A 27743-nucleotide genomic window follows, 5' to 3' on the forward strand; every position below is an offset into this window, starting at 1 on the left:
GCTCCAGCAGGTCCATGTCCTTCTTATGTTGAGGACTCCAGAGCTGGACGCAGTACTCCAGGTGGGGTCTCACCAGAGTGGAGTAGAGGGGCAGGATCACCTCCTTTGACTTGCTGCACAGATGCGGCCAAGTATTTGCCCTGAAGGTTACCAGGCACGGTGCTGAGGCACTAAACGAGAATATACGTCTACACAGAGGAAGAATATACTTGGAGATGTTCTTCAGGTTGGAGGCTTCAAGGTAAAGGAACAGTGTGCTTGAGGGAGGGTGGGCTTGGGGATCTGCTTTGGTGGACCTCGATGGACTTGGTGGAGCCTGAAGCTGAGCTGATAGTAGCGAGGTGTCTGTCGGTGACCTGGTGCGTGTGGTGAGAAGGGGGCGGTGGATGGAGCAGGGCTTGTGAAACTGGGTCTAGTCAGGTGAATAATTTCACATTGGGAAGTGGGAGTGAAATTCAAAACCATTAAAGCAGTTAGTTTTCCTGTGTTTTGTGAAGAAAGGTTTGGGTTGTTTTGGGTTTTTTTGGTTTTTGGTTTTGTTTTGTTTTTTTTTTGTTCCGGTTTTTGGTAATTTCCTGACTTCTCAGGGTTTTAAGAACAAAATTTCAATTTCAGTTTCAAAACAGCCAACTGTGTTTCAGTTAACTAAAGTTAACTTGCACTGAACAAAAGAAAATAAGAAAGAGGTAGCTGACCCACAAAGATGAAACCCTTCATTTTTAGGCTGACTCAAAATGACTCATTTTCTGTTTTTGTTTGTTTGTTTGTTTGTTTGTTTTTTGTTTGTTTGTTTTTTAATCAAATACTGGGAAAGTTTTCTGTTTGACACCAATTTCTTTCCAGCAATTTTGTTTCACCCGGAGACCTCCCCCACATCCCCACTCCGGCATTTTCGCAGTGTCGTCTGTTCAGAGAAGCGGCACATCTCTAACGAGTATGTTTCCCCCCACTCAAAGGCAGCAGGAGGAATGAAAAACACATTTTATTTTTTGCAAGGCAGATACATCCCCGCTGTTAAAACAAGACTTGTCAACTCTGTGTCTGGGGCTCTCCCGAAATCGGCACTGTTATCTGGGCTGTGCAGAGGCAGCGTGCATGGGTGAGCGTGTGTGACTTCTGCCTTTCTCAGCTTTACGTGTGATGAATAATAAAGGCTTGAAAACTGCTTTTGTGGTGGGAGAAGATAGGTTTTCCTCTGGGATCTTTCTGCGTAAGAAACTCTGGTTTTTCTCCCTGGGAAATTTTCTAGGTTAGTAAAGAAATGGAGAGAAAGGAAAACTTAGTTTGAGCTGGGAAGTGCCTGTTAGTGGGCAGGATGCTCCAGTGCAGCCTTAGGGGTAGACCATACAGGAGTGGGCATGAACGAGCCTTTGGGCACGATGCTCTCCGCAGGGAGTAAGAGGATTTTGAACTTTGGGGAGAAAACGGGGGTGGAGATCTCCACATCCCTGGAGGTGTTCAAGGCCAGGTTGGATGGGGTTTGGAGCAACCTGGGCTGGTGGGAGGTGTCCCTGCCCAGGGCAGGGGGTGGCACTGGATGGGCTTTACAGTCCCTTCCAACCCAAACCATTCTGTGATTCTATGATTATATCAGGAATGATGCAAGTGAAATAGAGCCCAAACAGCCACTAGGCAAATGAGGGAATGCTAGCTGTGTTTAACTGGCATTAAAATAGATACATAGTACTTTTTGAGCCACTTCCACCTAGAAGCATTAAAATCATAGGGCAGAAGCTGCTGCATGTGGGGCAGTAGCTCTCTAGCAGACGATTTGCTGCATAGCTATTTTTGCTTAGCTATGATTAACCAATCTTGCCACAAAAAAAAAAAAAACAAAAAAGACAAAGATCTGGGCTGGGGGAACTGAATTCAGCTGCTCATTAAGGACGCAAGGCGAGATTCCCATCCCTCCCCAAGAAGCTGATCTGCAGAACAAGCTCCTGCTTTGCAGGCTGCAAAAGGTGCAACGCCAAGAAAGCGAGCGGAGAGGAAAGGGTGTCCGTCCCCCCCCCCACCCCGTCCCCTGCCTATCCCTGAAGGTTCAGCCTCCTGCTGACAGTCTCTCAGTTGTTTGCGCAGATGCTGCCATGCTGCAGCGTGCTGCTCAGCCACCAGTTAGGGTTCCTCACCGCAGCACTGGGGCCACTGGTACCCTCAATGCTCACTCCATCACACATCCATCGCATCGGGGTCGGTGAAGGCTCGGGCTGGTTGGGGCCCCAGAGAAGGTGCTTCTTAGAGGGAAACTGGGCAGCACGCTGCCAGCAGAGAGGAAAGTGCTGGCACCCCACCCTTAGGAAACCTGCTTCATTCAGAAAATTTGGCACCTGGGGCTAGCTGCGTTTGGGAAGGAAGATTTACAGGGGAGACTGGGAGGTAGTGATTCGAGCATCCTTTGGGAAGGTAAGAAAGCCTTTTTCTTCCCCTCTGACTTTGAGATTGCTTTTCTTAAAGAAATCCTAGCGTCAGAGAGCAGAGTGCCTGCCTGCAGCACGTACTCGGTACAGCTGGGCCTTCCCCCCCCCCTTTTGCTGCTGTATCACCAAGTTGTGCCAGGCGCCAGCTCACAGTCAGATAAACAACCAGCCGGGCCCCGCTCACCACAAAAGCAAAAAGGAGGAGGAGAAGCTGGAGGGGGGCAGAGGGATCTCTCTGACTGCTCAGAAATATTGTGACAGCCCACAGGGTCTGGGCACTGCACAAGCGAGCAAGGAGCAAGTGCCTTTGATCAGGTCGCCAACTCTCATAAATATACAACAACGAGCTAGGAGAGGATTATCCTTTAATCTAAATATTTATAGGGTTTAATTTGGCTGGTGGCTCTGGTGTCATGGCAGAACAAAGAGGAGCCTTTGTAGGGCAGAGCTAGGCTGCATCCTCCTGCAGACTCAGAGGTACCGGTCCCCATCATCTCCCTTCCGCCACCGCTGGACTGTAAGGCCAGCAGCTGCCTTAAAACTGGTGGGTTTTCCCCCACGTTTCACCCCAGGGCTGTTCCAGCACCCAGGATTTTATACCTGGAGGCATGAGCTCTTCCCCCTGTTGAGGGGAAGCTTCCAGCAAGGGGCAGGTGAAACGAGGACGGTCCCTTTTAAACAGATCTTTGATATCGTAAACATCATGGGGTTGGTGGGGTTTGGTGATGCTGTGCAAGAAGTTTCAAACCCAGCTAATGCCAGGGGACAGGAACAAGTCTCAGCTCAAATTAAGGGGAAAAGTGTCCCAAAAGCACCCAGCTCAGGATGTGCAGCGTACTGCTCAGCCACCAGTTAGGGTTCCTCACCGCAGCACTGGGGCCAGCACTGGGGCCACTGGTACCCTCAATGAGGAGTCGTAGAACTTGGCACTGCCCTTCAAACTTGTGATGGAGATAAAAATGAGAATAATATGGAGAGAGTGAGGATGTTAGCAGGCTCTGCTGGGGACAGGATTTGTTCCCATGTCCCTGGCTGGATTTTCCAGCCTCTTGGCTGAATGGCAGCATGTGGGACGTATTGGGAAGGTAAAGGCAGGGACAGTTTGGAGGTTACTAGGGCTTGTACTGTGCTCCAGTAAGAAGGCACAGCTGCTGGGGTGCTCTTGGGCAAATCACCTCAGGGCATCGCTCCGGCTGAGCTCACAGGCAAAAGGGAAAGGGCAGAGCACACACGGGGTTGTACGTTTCTCCCTGATGTCCCCAGTTCTCTCCACTGTCTGCCGTGGTGTGACTTTCTCCTAAACATCACCTGTTCTCTCCCATCGTTTTACCTCTGCCTCTTGGCTTGCCTGCAGACCTCTCCCAGAAGAGACGGGGATGGAGTCGCTGGGCAGCCCTACAGAAGACGAGAATACATCCTGTAAGTACCAGCCTGCTTATCAGGAGTTCAAATGAAAACAAGCCTATGGGAATGGCAGCCTGCAGTTAGGGCGATGCCCTCGGAGTATACACAAAAATTCCCACGTGGGAGAGGAAACCAGCAGAGATTTGAATTTGCTAATCTTTCACAAGAAGCTGGGGGAGGAAATAGGTATCTCAGAAGCATGGGCACTTTTATCCAGCCATACCGGCAGGCATCCAGTGCCTCCCAGCTATGATCCACCACCCTTAGCTTCCAACACCATAGCCTGAAATAATGAAAGCCATAATGAAGCCATAATGAAAGCACCATGTCTTGCACTAAGCATACGGGACGGGGACAACCTGTCAGTTATTTTCCTTTTAACTCCAGCTCCCCCAAATACTTTAAACTTTAATGGGGCACATCGTAAGCGGAAGACACTTGTCGCACCTGAAATCAACATTTCCCTGGACCAGAGTGAAGGCTCCATTCTCTCCGATGACTTCTTGGACACACCAGATGACCTGGACATTAACGTGGACGATATTGAAACTCCTGACGAGACAGATTCCCTCGAATTCCTGGGGAACGGGAACGAACTGGAATGGGAAGGTAAAAGGCCAGTTTGGGATGAATGTTTGCAGGGGTTGGGACTTTTTTTAGCCTAATTTTAGTCACTTTTGACTACGATCAGCAGCTGAGGACCAACTTCCCCAGCAGCGGAGCACAACACACACAACCAAGGCCCACCTTCCACACAACATCTGCCCCACCAGGGCTCCAGCTACAGCCCAGGAGTCTCAGTGCTGCTATCTCAGCACTTCCATCTGGGGATAGAATGGGCAGAAGTAGTTCAGGGACTTGCAAACACCAGTCTAGACATAATTTAGGATCAGGCATAAGGTTGCGGACACACATGCCCTTCCAGCTGCAGCTGGGCCACCACCCCAGGCTGGAAGGTGCCGCTTGCTCGGCTCTGCCAGCAGAGCTGCCACATGAACGTTCAAACATCTTGAATATTGTGGTCTTGGCTAACCTGGCTGATTTTGACTGAATTAGTCTAAAAAGGACTCATGCAAGCAGCTCTGCTAGCAGATCAGAAGACAACTGGCAGAGGCAGTGCCCTCTTCAGCCAGTATAGACAGATCTGAAGGAGGATCCATCAAAAAGCCTGGTGCCCGACCTGTGACTGCAGGTACTATAAGCAGCATGAGATGTTAAGCTTATTTCTATTACAATTGGCAATGGAGCAAGATTATCAAGAACCACAAACTTACCCAGATCAAAGTTGCAGATGACACAGGTGATCTCCGCTCTGTGGTTGGTATTGTCTCTTACTGCACACCAAAGCTCTTGCAGAGCCTCTTCATGCATTATGTTAAAGGCAGAAATGTTTGTCCCTTTTCCAGATGACACTCCCGTAGCCACAGCCAAGAACATGCCTGGGGACAGCGCAGACCTGTTTGGGGACGGTGGGACAGAAGATGGGAGCGCTACTAATGGACGGCTCTGGAGAACTGTCATCATTGGAGAGCAGGAGCACCGCATCGACCTCCAGATGATCAAACCCTACATGAGAGTGGTGACACATGGAGGTGAGGGAGAGGGAGGCCTAACCCCGGCTTGGTGGATTTCTTTCAGTCCATCTTTGTCAAGCTGGAGAGAATGCCATGGCTGATTGTTTCGACTGTCTTTAGTGGTAAAAAACAAATAGCAATTTTTCCCTATGTGGCAGATAAGCACAAAAGCACCCAGCTCATGCTAAAAAAGCCACTGTAGCAGTCTTGCAATAAACCAAAGCAGTGATAAAGCTGGCTCTGAGCAAGACTGAGTATAGCTGACCCTCAGCCCTGGCTGCGGGCAGCATGGCCAGCGACGGAGGGACTGCAGGTGCTTAATGCCTCTGCAGCCCAGTGCCGGTGCTGGCTCTGGAGGCACAGCTAAAGGCCAACACGTCCACAGTTATTGACCGTTTCTGAAATCTGAGCAAAGCCAAGCAGCAACCCAGGGCAAAGCTGTCAGCTCTGTGCTTTGACACACACAAATTCCTCCCCTGACCCTACATGCATGTTACAGCCGAAACCAGGATGAAGGCAAATCCAGTCGTCAAAGAGGTCCGTAAGAGGGACAAACACTTACCTAGAGCTGAAGAGAGGCACAAAAACCAGTGCAGGCCCAAATTTGGCAATACATCTTCACTGCTATTTTTCCTTCAACTCTTGTGTCTCCCCCTGCAGAGAGTCACTGAAGCTGCCTGTGTCTTTCTTTCCCAGGATACTATGGAGAAGGTCTCAATGCCATCATTGTCTTTGCTGCCTGCTATCTCCCGGACAGTAACCTTCCTGATTACCACTACATCATGGAGAATCTCTTCCTGTAAGTGGCTGGTCAAGGTCTATAAGGGAGAGGAGGGCAAGGAAGGTAACTGGGGCTCTGGGGAAACAGTTTCCATGCATTCATTGCATCAGGAACCTCAGCTGGAAATAGTTTGAATCCAGGCCAAATGTACCCAGGGTGCAGCTGCAGGCGGGAACAAGCATCACTGGGTGGGACACTGTCCACAGCATGCGCATCCAAGTCCAATAAGTCAAAGCATTCAAAGATTCAGTGTTAATTATGCCAGTGATGGACTCACAACCAGGCTAGAGCATATGTATACAATGCTGAACATCTGGTAGATGCTACTGCTAGGCAGAAGAATGGTGCAGGGATGTCCATCAGTGTATGCACTATGCTAACAAGCACCAGCAATCCCTGCGAAATACTCCCAGGCATCCTGTCAGAGGTGCCAGGAGAATCTGAAACCGATTCCAAGGTCTACAAAGAAGGGGTCTAGAATCCTTTTGGGATGACACACAGGCACCTGAAGAAACCTCAAGGGACCTTTTTTGAGTCTGATGTCCCTATTGCTTTTGATCACCACCCAACAGATACGTGATCAGCAGTCTGGAGCTGCTGGTGGCTGAGGACTATATGATCGTGTACCTAAACGGAGCAACACCCCGGAGGAGGATGCCAGGCCTTGGTTGGCTGAAGAAATGCTACCAGATGATAGACAGAAGGTGAGAATCCTGTTGGTGTTGCCTCTTCATTCTTCCCGGTCCTCCTCCCACATCTCTTCCACTGCTTCCTCGCAGCCTTCCCCAGCCACCCCTTCTTCCTCATTCCCCACGTTCTGTAATTCCTTCCTCTACCACAGCTTTCTGACTTACTCCAGGCTCCTCTCCCTCCTTCCCTCCCAAGAACCATCACAGAGATCAGGCTAACACAGCACCCAAGCAAAGCAGTGCTCCTGCAGCCCGCCAGGTCTGAGCTTAAATAGGTCTCCTGAGGCCACAAGCAGAGCTTTTATCTGGAGACCCCCACATGAGGCCAGGAATGCTCATTAGTCCCCTGACACGTTACAGGTGAGTTTAAGAAAAGGTACTTTGAATCTGACCTTCTGTCCCATGGCTTTTCCACAGGCTGCGTAAAAACCTCAAAGCATTGATAATTGTGCACCCATCGTGGTTCATCCGGACAGTGCTGGCTATATCCAGACCCTTCATCAGGTAAATATAACATGTTCCCAAATTGAGCTCATTTGGAGTGGAAATTTAATCTCACAAATCAAATCTTAAGTTCACCGTTAACTAGTAGGGACCAAGGTGAGACTGTTCATCATTTGTCCAACACCTCTCTGATACCTCCAAGAACAACTCTAGAGGTGGTGGTTAGGAGTCACTGTGGTGGTCTGGATCCAGATCAAAGCTTGTCCCAGTGGGTAGCACATAAAGATTTACTGGGAAGGGCAGGAATGGTGGTCCTTTTTCCCTCCTACGGTTATTGAGAGGTGAGGGTGAAAGCAAAGTGAGGTACAGTAATGTGGCATCTCACCACAATTTTTAGTCATCAGCATATTAGCACTGGGAGGAGATGGGTACAGACTGCAGAGGATACAGAGATGCAGAACTCCCTGTTTCCATGAGGAAAATTCTGACTTCCTACGGAGAGAACATCAAAACAAGACCTCAAGCACACGCTCTTTCTCTCTCTCTGCCAGTGTGAAGTTTATCAATAAGATCCAGTATGTTCACAGCCTGGAGGAACTGGAGCAACTTATCCCAATGGAGCATGTGCAGATTCCAGACTGTGTCTTACAGTGAGTATCAGAGAGACCCCGGGGCACACGTAGCTCTGAGGAGGTGCAGGACAAAAATCCTATGTAGCAGGATATTGTATTGAGTCAAAACCCCATGTACTGGAAACGCAGAGCCTGGGGCAAACCTTATCTTACTGGTGGCCAAGCAAGAGCCCGCACACCGTGCTGGTTTGCAGTTTCTGTCACCTTCACAGCAAACATTGCATTTTACTAAAAGTGAACAGCCCTGACTGGGTAACATTTAAAGAATGTTTCCTGTTTGTTGCAGATATGAAGAAGAGAGGATCAAGGCCAGAAAAGAAAGGTAAAACTAATTTCTGGAGGGGATGGAGGGTGGGTTCATTTTCTTGGAATGTTGTTTTCTGTCATCATTATTTGTGTTATAACCAGTCAATTCTGTGTTCCTTCTACCCTGATAGCCCACGCAGCCTACACTTATTTTCTACTGATCTCAAAATAAGCAAAAGCTGCAGGAGGGAGGAGAAGCTTGATTAAAAGGTTATTTATCCATAGAACTCTTCCTCTTAACCCCACGATTGCACATATCCTGAATGTGCACTGTATGCACTAGCAAAGGTCATCAGAAATCACTCTATGTATAAAAATGGCACATTTTCCCCTTAAGACCATGCAAATTGACCTTAAAGTGAGAGCTAGAGTTTATTTTAAAAGCTACTTCATTCTGCAAGAGTGGCATAAAGAGGGCCATTAGTTTACAGTTTATTTTGTTTCGTTTTTCTAGACCTGTTCCATCACCGGTGATTTAGGTTAGAAGTGCTGGCCATAAATAGTGATAACAGTCAGCTCCGCTAAAAGCAAAAGGCAGTCGCGGAGAGAGGAGAGAGCAGTTGGGTCAGCACGAGAGTGATGTGCTACAATAACACCTCCTGGTGCTGGTGAACTGAGCAGGAGATGCCAGTTTGGGAGGATCCACTTGATTAGCTGCTGAAAAGCGAGTCGTCCAGCCCAAATCAGTCAGCTATGGCCCTCTAGGGCCAATGGAAGCATCCAGAAAGGATCAGGATTATCAAGGCTGCCTATCATGGGGACTCTTAGTCACTTCTGATCAGACCTGTAACTCTCTGAGCCCCAGCTCTCCCCCTAGAAATGCCTGAGACACTACTCTTTCTCACTGCTCACCCCTAGGTGATAGATTTCAAATGCAATTTGTGTTTACAGGGCAGAAGAAAAACAAGACATGGCTGAGAAGGAAAGGTAACTATGGGTTTTTTATTTATCCTTCACTTACAAAATAGCTTAAACAGTCTTTGGTGAGGAGAGTGGCCCTATTGCTTGGTAGTACCCCTGGGGAGCCGAGCCCTGCTCGCTCAGGAGATGTTTGGACCCAACAGGACATTTTTAAAATGCCTGGGAACTGATAAAGCCTCTTCTCTCCCTAACAGCTCCCTGTGCCATCCCTTTTGTGATGTTATTGACCTTCACCTGTGCGAATGGATTCCTGACACTGCTTTTTCCCCCTCTGTAAAGCTAGCAGACCCGTTTGGTCATGGACCCGAGCCAGAGGCACCAGGGAACATTCTCCTGACATTCAGTTGTAGCATTTGCACGCTGGTGCAATGCAGAGGGCCAAATACTGCTGTCAGGCACAGCCTGGCTGTGCGTAAAGGCAAGACCTGAGGCTGTAACATTAGATGGGAAGGAAAATTCTACGGAGGTTTGGAAGACAGTGTCAAAATCCTATGCCAGGATAATTTGGCCTGGTTTTGGCTCTGCTTCAGAGTGCTATAGCCTCTCTTTTTTTTTTATTCTAACTAGCTCCTGAGGGGGAACAGTGCATATTTCTGCTATTCTCTTCCCAGAGAAAAAGGAGCTTTGATCACAATTGCCAAGTTCCATTGGAATTCTGAATTGTTCCGAGAAACAAATGGGACCTCAGGGCTGAAAGAAAGGGTGATTAGCTTGTGGTGGAGATTCACGTGTTGTTTTGCTGGTTCTTTTCCAAGCAGGCCTGTGCCCCCAGCAGAGGATCAAGAAACCAGGTTCGATTTGTACCTTCTTCTGTCTGTCTGTCTCTGTGATAGATCTCATTGCGTTCGTAACCCACTAAGAGGCAAGGCAAGGCTGGGTTAGACCCAGGACCCCCATAGCCAGGTGCCGCTCAACTCGCACAAAAGAGGCATTGGCCACTTTGCCGAGAGCAGGGACAAACCCCTCTGCAGTCACAACCCCAACCACTGCGGCTTGTCCCAACGCATGGACCAATCACAACTGCAGCTGCTACGGGGGCACTTGAGAAAAGTCAATAAATTACCTGGCGTTTGCTACACGGTAAAAGTGTACACGTGGGCATTCACTGCAGAGCTGCTGTTACCCTGCAGTAACGTTTTCGTGGTCCTATACAGTCCCATACCCTCGGGAAAAGTCCTTAGAGAAGAATAAAGCCCATTACAGCTATGACTGACATTATCTTTGGCCCTGATACACTTTTGTGAAGGATTACACCCAAACATATTCGTACTTTTTCACATAGTGGGAATAACAAAATTTTTACTACAATTTGCTTTCTAAAAATAACTCTGTCTTTCTGTTCCTTCCCAGTATGTCATGAATCGAAGTAGAGTGGAACGAATGGAGTAGAAGAATGACACAGCCTGGCAGTCACCCACATAAATGACCTTTTGGTATAAGACCTTGTCGCCATCTTATTCCGAGTTCTGTAAGATCACGGAGCCTGCCTCCCCTGTCTCCAAGATGCAAAGTCCTTTAGACTTTTTCAAAACATTTTACTTTAAAAAAAAAAACAAAAAACAGAAACAACAAAAAAACCCCACAAACCACAAAACAAAGCAAGCCAAGAATAGCACTTTTCAGGACAGGTTCCAGTGTGTTTCAATAATGGTCTGTGGAGAGCTATTAAGCAGTGCAAACAGATACCAGTTTTCTCTTAGTAAGTTAAGAGCATCCCGTAGTCCATTAGTCACCAGCCCAGAAAGAGATATATTTTTTGTTTAAATTATAAACCCTTCCCCTACCTTGCTGCTGGCCAGCACTGAGACATTTTGCTTTAAACTGCACACCCAGTTTCCTCCATACAGACATTGCAACAGCCATTGCCCCGGGGAATAACTAATACAGGCAATGAAAAGAGTGCATTTCCGTCCTTTCTATAGCCAGTAGCTGTTTCTTCCTGAAAATACCAAGTGCCCACCGGTCTAGGCACCCCTTCCAGCCTCGACCGCCTCAGTTAATTCATTGCCAGTTCCTCTTATTAACTCACACCGAGCCATTCCTATGAGTAAATGCCACATTTTTTCCGCGGTTTGTTCTGTCTTGCTTTGTAAGGCACTCAGATAGCTTTGAAAGAGGGTCCTTCACGGCACGGCAGCCTCCACAGAACTCTCTTATGAGCATCTTCTCATATCAACGCACACACCCCAAAAAGGTCTGGTTTTCAGAAGGAGCCTTACGGACAGGAAAGTTTTTCACGCCTTCTCTTTGTATTGATTTCATGACACTGGACAATCATTCACTATTAGTACCTCCTGTTGCGGAGACAAGCTGCTAAACGTTTGAAATGCCCTACTTGCGGTCCCTGGGTAACGAGGGCCTCATCTATAATCATACCTGCTTGGGAAAAACCCAGGTGGAGAACGCTGCAGGTGTGGAGGCAGGATGCCGTGTCTGGGTTCAGCTTCTCAGTTGGCCAAGAGATGCAGACGTGATATTGAGACTCTGAAATTTGTATTTTGGACTCACGAGGATTCTGTGAGAAAAGGAGGGAAGAAAATTTAAGAAACAACTGTCTGGCCAAAATAATTTGGAAACTCCTGATTTCACCAGAGCCACCTTACATAAACTGTCTCAAATGCACCAGGTAAAACCCCTTGCAGACAACAGCAGATGAAGAATTACCTGCATATTTCACCACTTAAGGAATATTTCCAACCTGGCAAGCCTAGCCCACGGATCTGAAATCACCACCGCTTCACTCCCTTCTCAAATCCCCTGGAGGACAACTCTGGCAAAGCAAGATTTTCCTCAAGATAGGGATGTCCCCTCTGTATAGATAAAGCTGCTTTTTTTTTTTTCTTTCAGTGAATAAAACTGCTACAGATGAGATCTTTATTTTCCTGAATGCTACAAAGGAGCACCAAATATGCTTTCTAACCTTACTCCTCAGTTGAGATATGTTTTTCTCATGCAATTCCATCATGGATGTACTTACCGAACAGACCTTTGCATGAAAAACAGAGCGCTGCATCCACAGCATTAACCCTAGAAGCTGAAGATGGTAAAAACTTCATATGCTGTCTCATCGGCGTGTTAATAATAATTAGCAGCAAGCAAGCATTGGCCTTTCCAGCTTTCTAGAAATTTTACTGAGCCAGTTATTGACAAAGTGAATTCTAGGCTACAAGGGAAAAACAGCACTTCAGGTTTTTATGGAGTTTAGGTTTTATGCCAATAACGCCCCCCAAAAGGCACGCTGTCCCACGCTTCCCAAACAATCCGCAGACATCTGCTTCAAGACAGAAGCAGCAGTCAGGGATTTTCCACCAAGAATGCGTTCACCCGATCTGCAAAGCCGAGTATCCTTTTTCACACATGGTCTGTCAGACGGACCAAACGAACCCACAGAAATTAAGAAAGGACTCTTCTGATCAAATTAATTTTAGCTCAGACTATAAACAATCACAAATCTCCCTGTAGTATGAGAGTACGTGAATTCACTATCTTCCACTGATAATACTTAAACCTAGATTTTCCTTTTTTTTCTTTTGAGGCTGTCTTTATGCATTTAGATAAAAAATCCCCTGCCATGCTTTCCACAAAAGGATGCCATGCAGTTGGACACTGAAAGGGGAGTTTACAAATATATAATGAAAAAAATTGATATAACATTTAATAATGTTTTAAAAGTACAACTCTAGAAACCTTTTGTGCATCTGTAGTTACCAAACACTTCAGTGAAAAACGTTCACAACAACGTGGAAAATACTGCTGTTATGGAACACACGGAGGTGGAAGATAAGACACCTCGATTATATTAGTCTTGAGACCTGAAGAAACAGACTGCTTCTTCGTCCACAGCAGTAACCAGAAGAATATGGGGTTTGGTTGTTTTGTTGTTTTTGTTCTTTCCAAAGAAAAGACACTGTGTCTACATTTTCAGAAAAAACACAGAATGAGCAGACCTGAAGTTGAAATTCTGTATTTTTTTCCAAGTAATTCCTTCAGGGCAAGGTTAAGAGTTCAGCTGGGACAAGGACAGATTACCCGTTTCATTTCAAGATATGAAGTCATTTGTTTGAATACAAAAGTCAATTTGTAACTTCTTTGAAACAATTTTTCAAAAAGTGCACTTTCCAAGAGAGCACGCTAAGTAATATGCACTATATTTTAATTTTTAACAAAATTTTATGAGTGTATAAATTTTATGTTCCTGGACAGATGGATGGATGTCTATATACCTTTTCAACATAGAAAAGAACCTGCAACCCGTAATGGATAAACTATAGCTAAACATAAGAAGTGCATTTTTATAGCAACAAAAAAAGTGTCATTAACTTCTTTCAGACAGCGATTTTAGGCGCTACCTGAAACCAAAGTAGCCACAAATTCTTTGACAGAAACACAGACCCGATCAAGCCGGCTGTGTCCCGTTACCAAGTACGGAGCAACATATCTCAGTGTGATGTTGATAGACCTGCACAGGCTCCGGACACAATCAGAGCTACGTGCGCAAACAAACCCAACCCCAAAGATGCTGCATTCATCTCAACAAGAGGATCACAAATGGAGCTCAGCGATTAAGTTTGGGAGGCTGCAGACAGACCATATGATTGCACTGGGTGGGGGCTCTCAACCGGTGGCTTAACCCCAAGGACTTACCTAGCACAAAAGTCAAGCGGTGACCATAGACCAAACAGAAATCTGAGGTGGCTGAAGCCATTTTACAGATTTCTTTGCCAGGTCCGTAAAGAGAGCTGCTCTCAAAGCTGATTTGCCAAAGGGTTGACCAGCCGAGCTCCACATCTCCACTGCAGATGCAATTTATGAGAGAAATATGCTATACCAGCAAAAAAAAAAAAAAATATGTTGCTAGTAAAAGTGCATTTACATTAGAACTTTTGCCAGTATATATACATGTGTTTAAAAAATAAAATTAAATAAACTACATCCTTTTAGCAATACTGCTATACTGGTCAATGTTCCAAATGTACACCAGGCCCAGTTTCTGCCTCATAAAAACATCTCTGAAGGATAAATACTTTGACTTATGAATGCCCTGTATTACATCAAACAGCAGGTAGTATCAACAACATTTTTCTGATCTTGGATTCTGCCTTTCACAAGATTTTCTAATGGCGAATCCATGGATAGCCACATTTTAGTGGCAGAAAAATTTATTTTACACCCATGAGAGCGTATTCCCCAAACCCATGGTATTCTTACTCACTAATTAATGGCTGAACTTCAACATTCACCCAGCATCAACCTCCAAAGTGAAAAATCAGATCCCTTCCCGTACGGTTGATGAGAGACAAGGAAATACCTTCCCATCTCTTTACGGTAGTCACAGGACTTGATCCAGCCTTTGGAAACACAGGCGCTTGTCCCTGCATCATGCAGCAAACATCAGATTTATACAGTTAAACTACTTTGGTTTGGCACAAATCACCCAGATTTGCGACCGTCCCGTATTTTTCATTTTGATTCACAAGGAAGACACAGGAAATAAAACTGAGATGCTGCTGTATATTCAAGTTGGATAATTAAAACAATTTCTTCTGTACAGTACTGTGTAAATGTGAGTGGATATTTAGAGCATACCTCATTGCAATTTTTCCATCTATTTTTTCCAAAGATTATTCGCTTAAAGATGTGCATACACATGTATGAGAAAACCCAAGTGGTAAAGGTTCTAAAAGCAACACATTCTCTATTTTACATATCTAGGGATGACAATACAAAATTGTTAATGAAACGCTGGTGGCAATAAGCTCAGATTGGCCTGACAGCAGGTGAAATGTACAGGCAAAATTGCTATAAATACAAAAGCACATGTTTTCTCTTTTGTATTTCCATATTTACTGACAGTCAAAAATACAGCATGCTACTGGTAAAGTGAATTTTAAAAAGTCACCGTGACAATATAACATCTATCTCAGTTTTTTTTTTCCTTTGCAGTGGGCCCTTTTAACCCAAACCTACATGTAAAAATGTGTGAACTGTCATTTTTCTAAAGTGTTTGTAATTAGGTGGTTTATGCTAGAAGACATAGATTGCTGTTAAGTATGTATTATTATTTTTGCTTTGTATTATTCCATAAGAATCTGTGGATATTCAATTAAAATGAGACTAATCCTTAAGCAAAAATGCATAACCCTCTTTTTGTCGGTATCTTTTATTTAGGCTTTGACTCCATATGGAAAATATGATGAAAATTTTTGTTTGGATACCATTCCCTTGAATAAAACAAGTCAAAATTCTCCCTGGCAATTATGATTCTGCAAAATGAATCTCTCAGAATGTTTTTACTAAAATAACTTCTATTCGACCAATATGGCATATGATCTTTCCAAGTTTACCTCAGTGTTATGCTTTAGAAGAGAGTCATGGAAAAATTGCTTCCCTTGGGTTTCTATTAACCTGTACAGAACCATACTTGTTTCAGGTTTTTTAATCTCACGTTATTTTTACATATCTTTTAATGCTCAAATTGATAACCTGATTGGGAATTAAACTGCCAAAACAAACACACATACACAAAAAAACCCACCACCCAAAGCTGCTTAAACAGAAAAAAAACAACAAACCAAACCCTTATAAACAAGTATTTACAGGGAAATGCCTGAGACGGCTAATTTGAGTGGGGTTTAGATAGGTTATTAACATATTTCAAATAATTAAGTATGAATAGATACAAGTCTAATCCTATAACAAGCATTACTGTATTCATGCTGTGGAATAACTCATTCAGGAAATGCATATTAGTTTAAATGAGTATATATTCATAGGGCTACATTTTGCTGTTTATATGTATAAAAAGCAGATTTTTTGCTATTATTTTATTTTCACCAAAAAACAACTACTCCAATCACATCAGTATCAACTACATTTTTTTCTGCTCATCTTCTCTGATTTTTTGTTACATTTATATACAAAAGTTTGTAGAAGGAATTGCAATGCTTTATCTCAAACATTAAATTTGTGTGGGCAATAACAATGTAGGAACCTGGTGTTCCAGGGGTATAACAGTAGTTTGCTGCTAACGCCAGACAGTGTACTATAAAATCCTGTGGCTACTTGCTTTTGCAGCGCCTCTAATGTAGGCACGTGGTTTTAGGTTATGAATGAAACACTTAAAATATTTCAAGTGGCCTCGCACCAAAAGGCCACGAGCATCGCAGAGCATGTTCCATTTCATCTCGCATCTCGCACAGACGCACAGGGCAAACGCCGGCAGCAAGCGGCACCACTACAGTGGGCGAATTCCCAGACAGCATCGGCAGATGCTCGGCCGTGCCGCTAATGGACTTTATGGAATTGCATCCCCTCCCACAGTCTTCCCCGTTGCCATTGACATTGCAAAAATGAGACCACCATGCCTTTTATAAAGTTTTAAGGTATTTAACTTCCTGACGAAAAACTACTCCGGGCTCAGCACGGCGCTCGCCTGGCGGCTCGGGAGGTTTTTCTTCATACAAACCGACCCAAAAAGGGCCGCTGAACTATGGCTTTTTTTGTCTGCAATTAGAAGCGACGATCGATACTAACATTAGTTAAATTTGTCAATGCCGACAAAAAAAAGGAGTTGTGGTTGAGGTATGCCAAACCCCACTCTAAACCTCACAAAGAATGCAACCAATACAGCAGACAAAGTTCAAACGCTTATGGTGTTATGACTACACCGTGCCACAAGAAATAGGATTAGCTGCTACCCTCCCAAAGCAACAAAGTCTCCCAACCAGAAGACAAGATGTCCTTCCTCAAAAGAAAACATACCCTTTAATCAGCCTTCACTGTAGTTTTCCATTAGCCACATTATATTCCTCTGTTTGACTGATTGCAATTTTATATTATTATTTTCATTTAGCAGTGTCTAAAAGCTACAAATACTCCCTAGAACAGACTTTTTAAAAGACCTCTGCAGCACTGACTGCCATTTAAAAGACAGAGAGGCACTCAAAAAAAAAAAAAAAATCAACAGAATCTTTTAAACATATTAAGATTACACTGTTGGTTTGAAGGTTTTTGACAGAACAGGACAGTAAAATTAAAGATTAACTGTTTAGTGCTCTTGTCACCACCTAATTTACCGGGGCTATGTTTCTCTTAAGTGTGTATCTGCAAACCTCCGCTGCAGCACTCCATGTTGGCTGCACGGCTGGTCCTGTGGATCGGCCCTGCTCTGAAGATACCAGGTAAGGCCTTTCAGAGGATGTCAGAGTTGGGACACTTACTTCACTTTTCTCGACTAGATCTGTGGTCCAGTTGTATTTCTATTCCTTTTAACCAAGACAGTGGCAACTGTGATTACGATCAATAGCAGAACCCCAAGTAAATTTTCTAGATTTTTTTCTGATTAAGGTTTAGATTCTATAAACTCTCCATCAATGGCACAATTTGTTTCCATGGCTCATTTTCTTTGTATTAGGTGCCTAAAACCCACCTAAATTCCTAAATTACATGCTGCTTCTCACATCTACTCCACAATCAACTCTAATTTTAAGGCAGAAAAAAAACAGACTATCACCATATCGCATGATTTAAAAATTAAGAAAAAGCTTGTCTTTCCTCCAAAACAAAATCACTTTCCACCTAGACCTCACCCTGGCAGTTTAAATGAAAAGTCAGGATTTTCTCACTCCTTCTCAGTACCAAAACCTCTCCTGTCACAAGAGTTGTGATGAAACTGTCACCCAAGTGGAAACCTTTTCTCCCACATGTGCATTATGTGACTGTTCCTCCCTTTAAAATGACTGCGGTTCCTGAATGAAGCAATTTTCAAGAACATCCTAATTACCGCATAGACTATTCTGCAGTGCTTGCAATCATTGCTAATCATGATGCACCACAGATAGAAACCAAGATTCCCAGCTTAAAACAATTAGAATCTTCTCCAACTAACCTCAACACTAGGGATGAGATTCCTCTCCCCTAATTTTATCAGTCTAAAAATTAGATACGGAGTCTAAATTAGTTTTAGGTTCCCTCTACAGTCGATGAAAAGAGATGATTTCACCTGCTTAGGATGGGATGAATCACTCTGTGGTGAGGCCTCTCTCTCCACTGATAAAAGATGTAGCTAAACATCTAGCATCACACTACGCACATGTCTTTTAGACTGCCAGTTAAATGAATCACAACCTAGGGGAGGAAAATGAAGCAATCATGCAAGTGAAAAAGAGAAAGCAATAGAACATTCCTTCCTTTTTTAGCACAGGGGAGGTTAGCACTTTGATCATTCAACTTGTCACCTTGGGTTAACTTCTCAGGATGTTTGAGACTTTTTGTGTACTTGACCTTTTGTTTAACAATCTAATATGATCAAAAGCAGTCAGTTTCCCTGAGTAACATAAGACTGGAGATTAACAAGGGAATGCAAGCTGAAGAGCTCCGTTTTGAGAAGAGATTTAAAGCAGGAGAGAAAGCCAATACATTCCAGTTAAAATTCATTTTAGATGGGTTGTATTTTTTTTAGTCCACCAGAGAACAGCCACAAAGGAAAACTCAGCCTCTAGGTAAAAGTTAATAACACCCAAACATCAGCTGTAAGAATAAGATTTTGTACCTGGAATGAGAAGAAAAGAGAAATTACGAGTAGGGATCGGACAATATTGCTAATACATGCTCAGAACACAGCTTTGAGAAAAAATAATTGTGAGAGCACTTGAGATACAGACTGACTGGGCTTGAATGTAAAGATACTGACTCCTCCTATTATTGTAAGCAAGCAGCCCAGCATCAAAATAAACTTAGTTCTGCTCTCTGTGTCCCCCATCCCGCCCCAAACAACTGACAGTCTCCCAAATCCAGATAACTCCTCACATCAGGCCAAGGACAGTCAGCATTCTCACATCACATTATGTAGCTTGTTGTGTGTGTCTGGTTTTGTGGAATTTTTCCAAAGCAAATTAAAATAAACAAATTGTACAGATCTATAACCAAAACAGAGAATTTTTGCTAAACTCATAATGTCAAGCACCCAACTTATTTTAGCAAAAACTGAACAAAAAAAGTCAGCCTGAGGCAGTCTCTCAGCATGGGAAATTTCAATATGAACACAGTGTGTGTGATCAAGTTTTAACCTACTACAAAAAACAAAACAACAACAACAAAAAAAACAAAATACCAAAATCAAATAACCGAAATGAAACTGATAATGAAAATAACTGGTCTATGCGTGGTGTTGCTGTCACAGGTTTTGATAAAAATTGAAGACTGGTATCCTTTTCCTGTCTGTTTGTCTTTAACAACAAAAATAGTCTTACAAAATATTAGTCACATCAGGAAATCTACCAAGAGAACTACATTTTTACATAAAATGCCTCCGCAGCAACTTCATTTATTCAGTGAAGATGATCTCCTTGCGCAGGATCTCTCCCCAAATCTTTGAGTTCCACATACAGTCTAAGTTTGTGCGGTCACTGCAGTGGGCCACGATCAATAGGTAGAAAAGGCACCTCCGGAGGATGACTCAGCCCATCCATCCCACCGCCAGCTCTGGACGGCATCAGTCCCTGACCCTTGAGATGGCTGAGTAGAACCCACCCCTCCTCAGGTTGGCTGGGGTGGAGGTAAGAAATGATCTTCCTCTATCACTGGAACTACTGTCCCTCTGGGGGCAGAACCCGTCTGTAAGCTCCTCCTGGCATCTCGCAGCTGTGGCAGGTGCAGCCCGGCCCCAGGCATCTCCGTGCCCCTGAAATGAGATCAAATATACAAGGACTAACACTGAGAGTACACTGACTCCAGAAAACAGGAGGTGATTGTTCTGCCGTTCGATTTGGATCCCATAGCCGCATGCCACAGTGACCATGAAGGCAGGCAGTTCACTCCTCATCAAGGGAACATTTTGTTCTTTTTTTTCGGCTACCTCTAGCCAAGGCGGACGAGGGGAGCACAAGAAGGCAGCGTGAGCTCTGCTCCTAGCACAGCACTGAACTTAATACAGCTGTAAGTGGAGAGTAGCAACACAGGTTTTAACGGTATCAAACAGGAGAAAACCACAAAGAACAGAAGAGAAATGTGCATTCACAAACTTGTCTTCTATTTACAGCATTTCCTTTCTAAAACACATTCAAAGTGTTAGCCCTGCACACCCTGCTGAGTGTATTAATTATCTTTTACCCCAGGATTCTATCTGGATAAGCAACTACAACACACTGAAGCACCCTGATTTTTCTTAAGTGTTGTGAGAAGAAAGAGGGTATAGTAGAGTACACACTACATATATATCCTATACAAGGATCAGAACTGATATTCTCTGTTTCTTTAAAACAGAACTCAAAATAACCCGAATTGAAGCCAAAATAACTCAGAGGACAAGTTACCCATTGTAAACTCTATGGCAAGCGGCTTTCAAGGCTGAGGCTGAAAGGCTGAAGTCCAGAATACGTTTAGTCCCGTATGTCTGAGCAACGCAGGGGATTAAAGTGCTCTGTAATGTTCTGACAGGGACTGCACCAAAGTATCTCATGGTAACCAGTCACGCAGGAACCAGGGTGGCGCAGGAGGAACAGTCAGAAAGATGCTGTGAAGAATGCTAAGAATGCAGAAGAGAGCAGAAAAATCTTTGGTAACATTGAGAATTGGTAGAAACGTTTAAAAGAGACAATTTACCCAGAAATGCACCCCACGGAGGTGTCATGGTAGGGACGAACACCACACAGAAGCTAAAGAGAAAAACAGGAACCCTGTGGTTGCCTTTCTTTCTCCTCTCCCCGACCCCAGCTGAATTCTTTGCTCTCTTGAGGCTCCTTTTTATCAGCTATACCAACGCAAAGGCCTTCTCTATTTCCCCTTGTGAAATCCTGTTGGGATGGAGTTTCTCCAACAGGTAGGTGGAGCATGGTGGAGTGGGAGGATTGTAGCCTGGGAATGTCATAGACACCGTGGTAGCAAGGGAGAGAGCACAGGGAAGCCTCAAAACCCACCTGCTGACAGCTGGCTTAGCCCTACCAACCTCAGAACGAAGTAGCATGGGCAAGGACGAGCTTTTAACAGCAAGAAAAGGAAAACTTCCCCTTATTGTCTGTACATTACCTATTCAGACTGATTTTGAAGAGTCTGTCAAACATACCTGAAAATCTGTCAGAATATTTTGGAGCGCTGGATGAATCATCACACATTAACAACATGCCTTACAGCTCAGCTTCTTCACTGCACCTTTTGCTGAGAAAAGCTTGAACACTTTTTTCATGCCTTATTCATTCTCCATCCTTCTTCATTTTTCAAACTACCTTCAGGTTTTGCTTACTTCTTCTCTTCTCATCCATCAGTACCATCTACATTGGCCAAAAGATTCAACTGAGTGCAGAGCAAGATGAGACATTATCTCTCCTAGAACATAAATCAGAGAGTAAATACTGGGATTTTATTCCTTTCTAAAAATCCTTCTAATACATTGCTACTGACTATACACTTTATAGCAACACACAGACCAGGACTAACTAATTTAACAATGTCACACATCTACAAATATATGCCACTTGTCAAATGACACTAGACATGTCTGGCATCTGTTTAAAAATTTATTCCTGGAATTACTGCAGTTTTTACCTGGCACCACACAGATACAAAATAGAAACATTTCTTGCATATCTTACTCCTTTTTGCCTCAGTATCCACTAATCTCATGAAAACATTCCTCATGTAGACCAGTAAATCCAAAGAGGATCTTTTCTTGCAGCATCATGGTCAACAGCTCCAAAGGGCTCCAATCAGGAAAAGGTTGGGAAGTGCATGGGGAGTGAAACAACTGTGGAACCTGATACTTAAGGAATTGAGAGTTTAGAATAATTGCTCCATCTCCAATTGGACTTCTTCAGTAATAGCTCCATTTTTGGGCTCCACTTTTCCCTCCCTTCACAGTCTTCACTTCAGATTACCTTTTAATCTGTCCCTTTTACACTTACCCTCCTGTCCTTTCATGCAGGCCCCATCACTCTTCCTTCCCTCTAGAATATTTTTTCCAGGTTAATCCCACATCCCCAAAGTAATGATACACTGAAACATTCTCATCTGTATTTTCCTTGTGTGCACAGCTGCTGCTCTCTGATCCCATCTTGTCTTTAGTTCTCAGAGCATGGCCTGCCTACCACTCCGTTCCTGGACTCCCTCCCCAGGACTACAGACTTTCTGCCACCACCAGCAGCCATGGGATCAGCTGCAGCAGTGGCAGAAAATATCACCACTGACGGCGGCAGGTCCTGGCTGCAAGCCACTCTGCATATCACTGTGACAAGATGCCAGCTAGTTAAGCATTATACTATTTAAGCTTGTTATTCTACTAGCCTAATTTTCCTTATTATTAGCTGTTCTAGTTAGTGCCAGTTAGCGGTGAGGTACTGTTCCATTTATGTTCTCTCCCTCATTTTTGTTTAAAATAAAAGCCTACCTTCCTCCAGAGGGGCGATGACAGTTTTTGCATTGTCGAGACATGAGCAGCCTTGAAGAAAGACTTTCTCTGGAAAGAATAAATAAAGCCACAATTAAAAAATTCACAAGTGAAAATTACTCTCATTCCTTTGCCTGTTCTTCTACTAGCTGGTATGACGCTTCATCCAGCCCCCTCCCCCAGGTCTCTAGCGGAAGGAACCTTGGCATAACCTTGCTCATACCATAAACAATGTCTTATGATCAGTGAAGGATTTAAATTCTGAATTAAAGCTTTAGAATAAATGAGTCATATTCTGCCACAGAAAGGTCAGTGGACACACATAAACTAAACTGTCCCAGGGAAATGATATCATGATGGCTCCATGAATATTAAACTGGCTTCTGCCAAATTTATCTTAGTTTCAACAAAGAAGATTAATATTAAACTTTTAGTAAACTCTAGTACTCTAAAAATAATGTAAAGAGAGGGAACACTTTCTATCTTTGATTGAAGCACACTGTTGAATGGTATTTGTATTAGTAAAGTGTCAAGTAGATAACATATCTGCAGGATAAACAAGCCCAAAAAAAAGGAAGTTTCAGATGACCAACACATAACTCACTGAGAAATGTGGCTAACATAACTTGCTAAAAAAAGCATTTATGAACACTTGGCATTTGCATAGACATATTTTTACAAGTTGGGTAAAGTTTGCTGTAGCTGGTAAGTGTAACTGTCACCATTCATTTCAGACAGGTTTTTTGTATGAGATTTTTTTTCTTCTTAGCGAAGCAGACAGCTGAAATGCAGGAGAACTCCAAATAGAGGCAGGCACATGCCACCACCTAAAGGCACAGCAAGTCTGAGGCAACTCAGGAATCTGAGAATTTGAGTTATGTGGGTGAATACGACTTCACTGGATGTTTGGTGGATGAGTATGCGGGCGACAGAAAAAACATGTCAAATAGCTTAAAAACAAACTCAGGAAAAGGCAGACACATCCACAGGAGCACTAAGGGACCATGAAGAAAAGGTTTAAAGAATGAGCTTTTAGACTGAGGACTACATGAACAAGATTCGCAACTGTGAGCTTAAAAAAACAAACAAACCAAAATAAACCAAAAAAAAACCCCATGCCTTCTGTCCTTCATTCCTCTGATTTTCAGAAAAAACAGTTTTGGCACTCTTTATGGAGACAGTGGGACATCACTGTTTTGGAATTCACTGATCCCAAACAACTCACCCAAATACTAAAAACTGCTTCTGCTACTGCCACCGTTATTTTTTTGTTTGCTATCTATACTCAAAATTTATTGTTTCTTTTGGCCTATCTTAGGCCAAATACTCATTTTTTCAATGCAGAAACCCAATCTGTATTTCTGAAGCATATTCATACTAGTAAATCCAACAGGGCAGAATATAATTTTCACTCGCCTCGAGGATGGCACATTCCAAAATTTGGATTAGCATGACTCCAGTGTAAAGAGGACTGGATCAGAGGTAGCTGAGACCAGCGTCCCCTACTAACTTTTATACAACTTCCAAGACTCACAGTTTTTGCCAGGCAAAATGTGGTAAAATAAGCATTGAAATAACACACTGTTTGCTTTCTTAACCAAGACACCTTCCTAGCTCAGGGACAGAAGAGAAACACAATGAAGGGCATGAAAAACTTGAGCAGTGAGCTAATCTTAGGTCAAATTTTCGGTTGGTGTAAATTAGCATTGCTCCACTTGAGCGCACAATGACAATTTACACCAGCTGAGAGGCTGACACGGGGACTCTCCACTGCAAATGCTGTGCTTAAAGTGATGGGCAGCTGCTGGAGATCTAACTTCCCTGAGAGTCATGTCTCATTCATATTCAAGAATTTGAGCTCCAAATTTCTCTGGAGCGATCATTTTACATGGCTACCTTAGAAACGATGACGAAAGTGTAATTTGCAAGTGATGTCTCCAGGAACAATTAAATAGCATACTAATGTTGATCATAAATAACAAGTTCAGTAGCAACACTAGCTGAGATCCATTCCTTAAACACACAGAATTAAGACAGCCTAACAGCCTGGAAAAGACCATTCACTATAATCCCATTCACAAATTTACCAGGCTCTATTTTAAAACCAATTTCTTTTCTTGCCTCCAATATCCTCACTGCAAGACCTCCAGAATCTTACACCTCTGATGGTTAAGAATCTTCTAATTTGCAGTCCCATGTCTATCCATGATCAGCTCATTTTATCAAAGCACTGGACCTTGACCTTACAGCTGATGAGCTTTGTAAGGAAAAGTAACATCTTTTATTAGATCAACAGACGTAGCTGAGACAAACAACATTTCAGGCTACAAACCCCTTCTTCAGGCCTGAAATAGTAGCAGAAAAATTCAAGTTAAATGCAGCTTGGGAGCAGTTGTTGTTAATAATATTTAATGATGCCAAACAATTACCCAATTTGACAAAAAGGTATCCATAAAATACTGGGGATATTAATAAGGTGTGAGATGATTAAGCCATAGGATACCACGGGGACTAAAAGACATGCCATTAACTGCCAGAACTAAGATGTTCTACAGGCTCCTATAGAACTTATGGAACATCCTGCCTATATAGCTCTAAACCCACTGTACATGGGAGAGCTCCACAAAACGCACTCCAGCACATGTAGGCAGCTGTGAGCCCTGAGGTGCAGGACGACAGCCTGGATTAGCGACTGCCTGTGATGCTGGAGCTGCACCCCACCCTCGGGAGGGCTTTTGAGGAATACCCCTTCAAAAACACTTTCAGATTCCTGATGGTTACATTCTAGATATGTGGGTTTTACACTGTAACAGCTGAAAAGCTGGAGGGACAATACCTTTCTGCCAGTGAGAAAATTATGGAGGCACTACCAAAAAAACCTAGAATAGACACGTCCATCTACTCGTCTGAGCACCATGAAAGTCACCCCACTGTAATTCACCTTCAGCCAGGGGGCAAGTCCTGTACCAACACTCACTGCATGCTGCACATACATCTATCAGTACAAGATCCTGATGTAAGAACCAGCTCTGCAGACTCCAAAACTGTAAAGCAAATGAACAAGACACCGCATGCCTAGATATCTATGTCACTAAGGTTTTTTACAATTAATTTACAAACCGCTGTAGGACAAGGAACCTTTCAGTGTGCTTTTCATATTTCCATAGACTGATTATATAAAAAAGAACAAAGGGACAGAATGGTTCGGATGATTTAAGCTCTAATCGACAAGATATTATTTAAAAATGCATACTATATATCTCACATCATGTTCATCTGAAAAAACATTCAGAGCTGTTGTTAACTCTACCTTCACCTAACATCTCTCAAGACAGTCCTGATTTTAGAAGCACGTGAAACAATTAAAATCAAAGCACAGGTTCCACAACGTGTACTCATGGTGAGAGGTATTTCACTCAAGGAGGCAGCCCAGCTGGAGTTAACTTACCTTAAAAGTGCTACTTTACATGAATAAACCATGGAGAAGGAGGCCCTCTGGAAAGCTACTATCATTTTATGACTTTGTGCCTATGTATAAAGAATAATCTCTTCAAAAAGTTCCTGCTAAAGGTTCAAAAGGTAACGGTCCAAATGGATTCACTCATCAGCCTCTGCATATTCCTTTCTCTGAACAGCTTTACTAAAAGGAGTGGAAAAAGGAAAAAAAAAAAAAAAGAAAAAAAAATTAGTTCCCTTGCCTTCCCTATCAGAAGTTTGGAGAAACAAACAAACAAAAAAAAATCCTTCTCGTGACATTCCTGGATGCATTTCAAATAATCAAATAGGAATTGGAAAAGAGGTAGCTTGACTGACTTCAAGGAAAAAAAAAAAAGACATTTAATTATACCCTTGCACACCTCTGTGCCTTCCCCAGCCCTCCCAAAGGAACTGTAAAAAGGGGTGACATTTCCACCTACCCCATTACTAATTTAGGCAAAGTAAGAGTGTGCCAAAAAGCTATTTATAGCGAAGGCAGTGGCGCGGGGGTCCGCGAGGGGTGCAGAAACAGGTGCAGCGGCATGACCCTGTCCGCCGAGGGGAGGATTGGCTAATCCCAGCCCTAAAATATGACATCTCGGGCTCATGATAGTCACAGGGCTTTTCCATCAGCAGGCGGGGCGGGGACACGGCGGGGAGGGAGGGAAGGGCACTGCGGCGGGGCCCTATAAATTAGAGGCAAACCCGCCTTTTCCTTCAATGAAATAGTAAGGCGAGGTAGCGCTGAGTGGGGGAGAATAGAGGGGAAAAGCTCAGGCGTCGTTTTCTTCCACCGAAAGTAATTTCAGCGTTTCTAAATTTTTTTTTTTTTTTTCCTCACCACATTCCTGCTAAGGAGGCAACTCTACAAAGATGAAATACATCGTAGGCATTGGAGGGTAAGTTCCTGTTAATATGGTGTATGTATGTACTGCTTTTTCTTCCTGTTTAATTGTTGTATGCAAGGAAATCTAAGATTTAAATATAATCTAAGGCCAGATTATATATCTGGCAATCTTTTTTGAATCCTGTAATATTTTAAGGCCAGATTATATATCTGGATTCAAAAAAGATGCTGCTTTCTGGCTCCTAATTTTTGCTGCTTTTACTTAATACAGAGGGCTCTGCAGGGAGGCACGTGCCGAACTTTTACAGTGTTAAAGAGGAGGAATGCTGACGTAGAAAAAAACCATTTCAAATCCTTTAATAAGTCAGATGAAGGGAGTGGTGTGCCTCAACTACGAAAAAGGATGTTTTCAGCATTAAGTTAGACTCTTAAAAGCTTCTCTGGAAGACAAAGAGGAAAAATTCTGCTTCGAATAAGACGGGAGGGGTGTACAAAAAGCTTTTCTTGCCCGCCGGGAAGCGGGGTCGCCTGTGTGCCAGGACGGGGCTCCCAAAACGGGCACCGGGCAAGGCCGGGGTTATAACGTGGGTTAAAGACAGCGTGGGGCTTCTATAGCCTTTGAATGAAAAATTAGAAATAAGCACGTTTAGACTTGACAGCTCTCTCCTTTGGAGAGAAAGATTACTCAGGCCTTCTATGTCAGAACAGGCTCTGCAGGCACAAGGAAGCCTGAACCATTCTGAGAAAATTCCCTCATGCATAATTAAGGCATTTTTTAAAAGCGCTTTTCGCAGACCTTACTTTCACGGGGCGGCTTCTTGAGCTGATGAGCAGAGCCTGGCTTAGGGCAACGAACGCCGGCGCGTTGGGAAG

General features: G+C 43.6%; 2 protein-coding genes across 2 annotated transcripts in view; both read left to right on the plus strand.

Annotated features, from left to right (window-relative positions):
* Nucleotides 1-8267, plus strand: part of ATCAY (ataxia, cerebellar, Cayman type) — a 29573-nt gene extending 21306 nt beyond the window's left edge. Inside the window, exons 2-9 of the mRNA XM_009889127.1 lie at nucleotides 3772-3836; nucleotides 4209-4430; nucleotides 5228-5413; nucleotides 6092-6194; nucleotides 6749-6880; nucleotides 7283-7369; nucleotides 7861-7959; nucleotides 8228-8267. Of these exons, the coding sequence (XP_009887429.1) occupies nucleotides 3772-3836; nucleotides 4209-4430; nucleotides 5228-5413; nucleotides 6092-6194; nucleotides 6749-6880; nucleotides 7283-7369; nucleotides 7861-7959; nucleotides 8228-8267 (934 nt within the window). The remainder of the gene's footprint in view (nucleotides 1-3771; nucleotides 3837-4208; nucleotides 4431-5227; nucleotides 5414-6091; nucleotides 6195-6748; nucleotides 6881-7282; nucleotides 7370-7860; nucleotides 7960-8227) is intronic.
* Nucleotides 8268-26896: 18629 nt separating this feature from the next.
* NMRK2 (nicotinamide riboside kinase 2) overlaps nucleotides 26897-27743 on the plus strand; it is a 5971-nt gene continuing 5124 nt past the window's right edge. Inside the window, exon 1 of the mRNA XM_009889128.1 lies at nucleotides 26897-26922. Coding sequence (XP_009887430.1) covers nucleotides 26897-26922 — 26 coding nt within the window. The remainder of the gene's footprint in view (nucleotides 26923-27743) is intronic.

Source organism: Charadrius vociferus, unplaced genomic scaffold (assembly GCF_000708025.1).
Source record: "Charadrius vociferus isolate BGI_N301 unplaced genomic scaffold, ASM70802v2 scaffold657, whole genome shotgun sequence".
Taxonomy (NCBI): Eukaryota; Metazoa; Chordata; class Aves; order Charadriiformes; family Charadriidae; genus Charadrius; species Charadrius vociferus.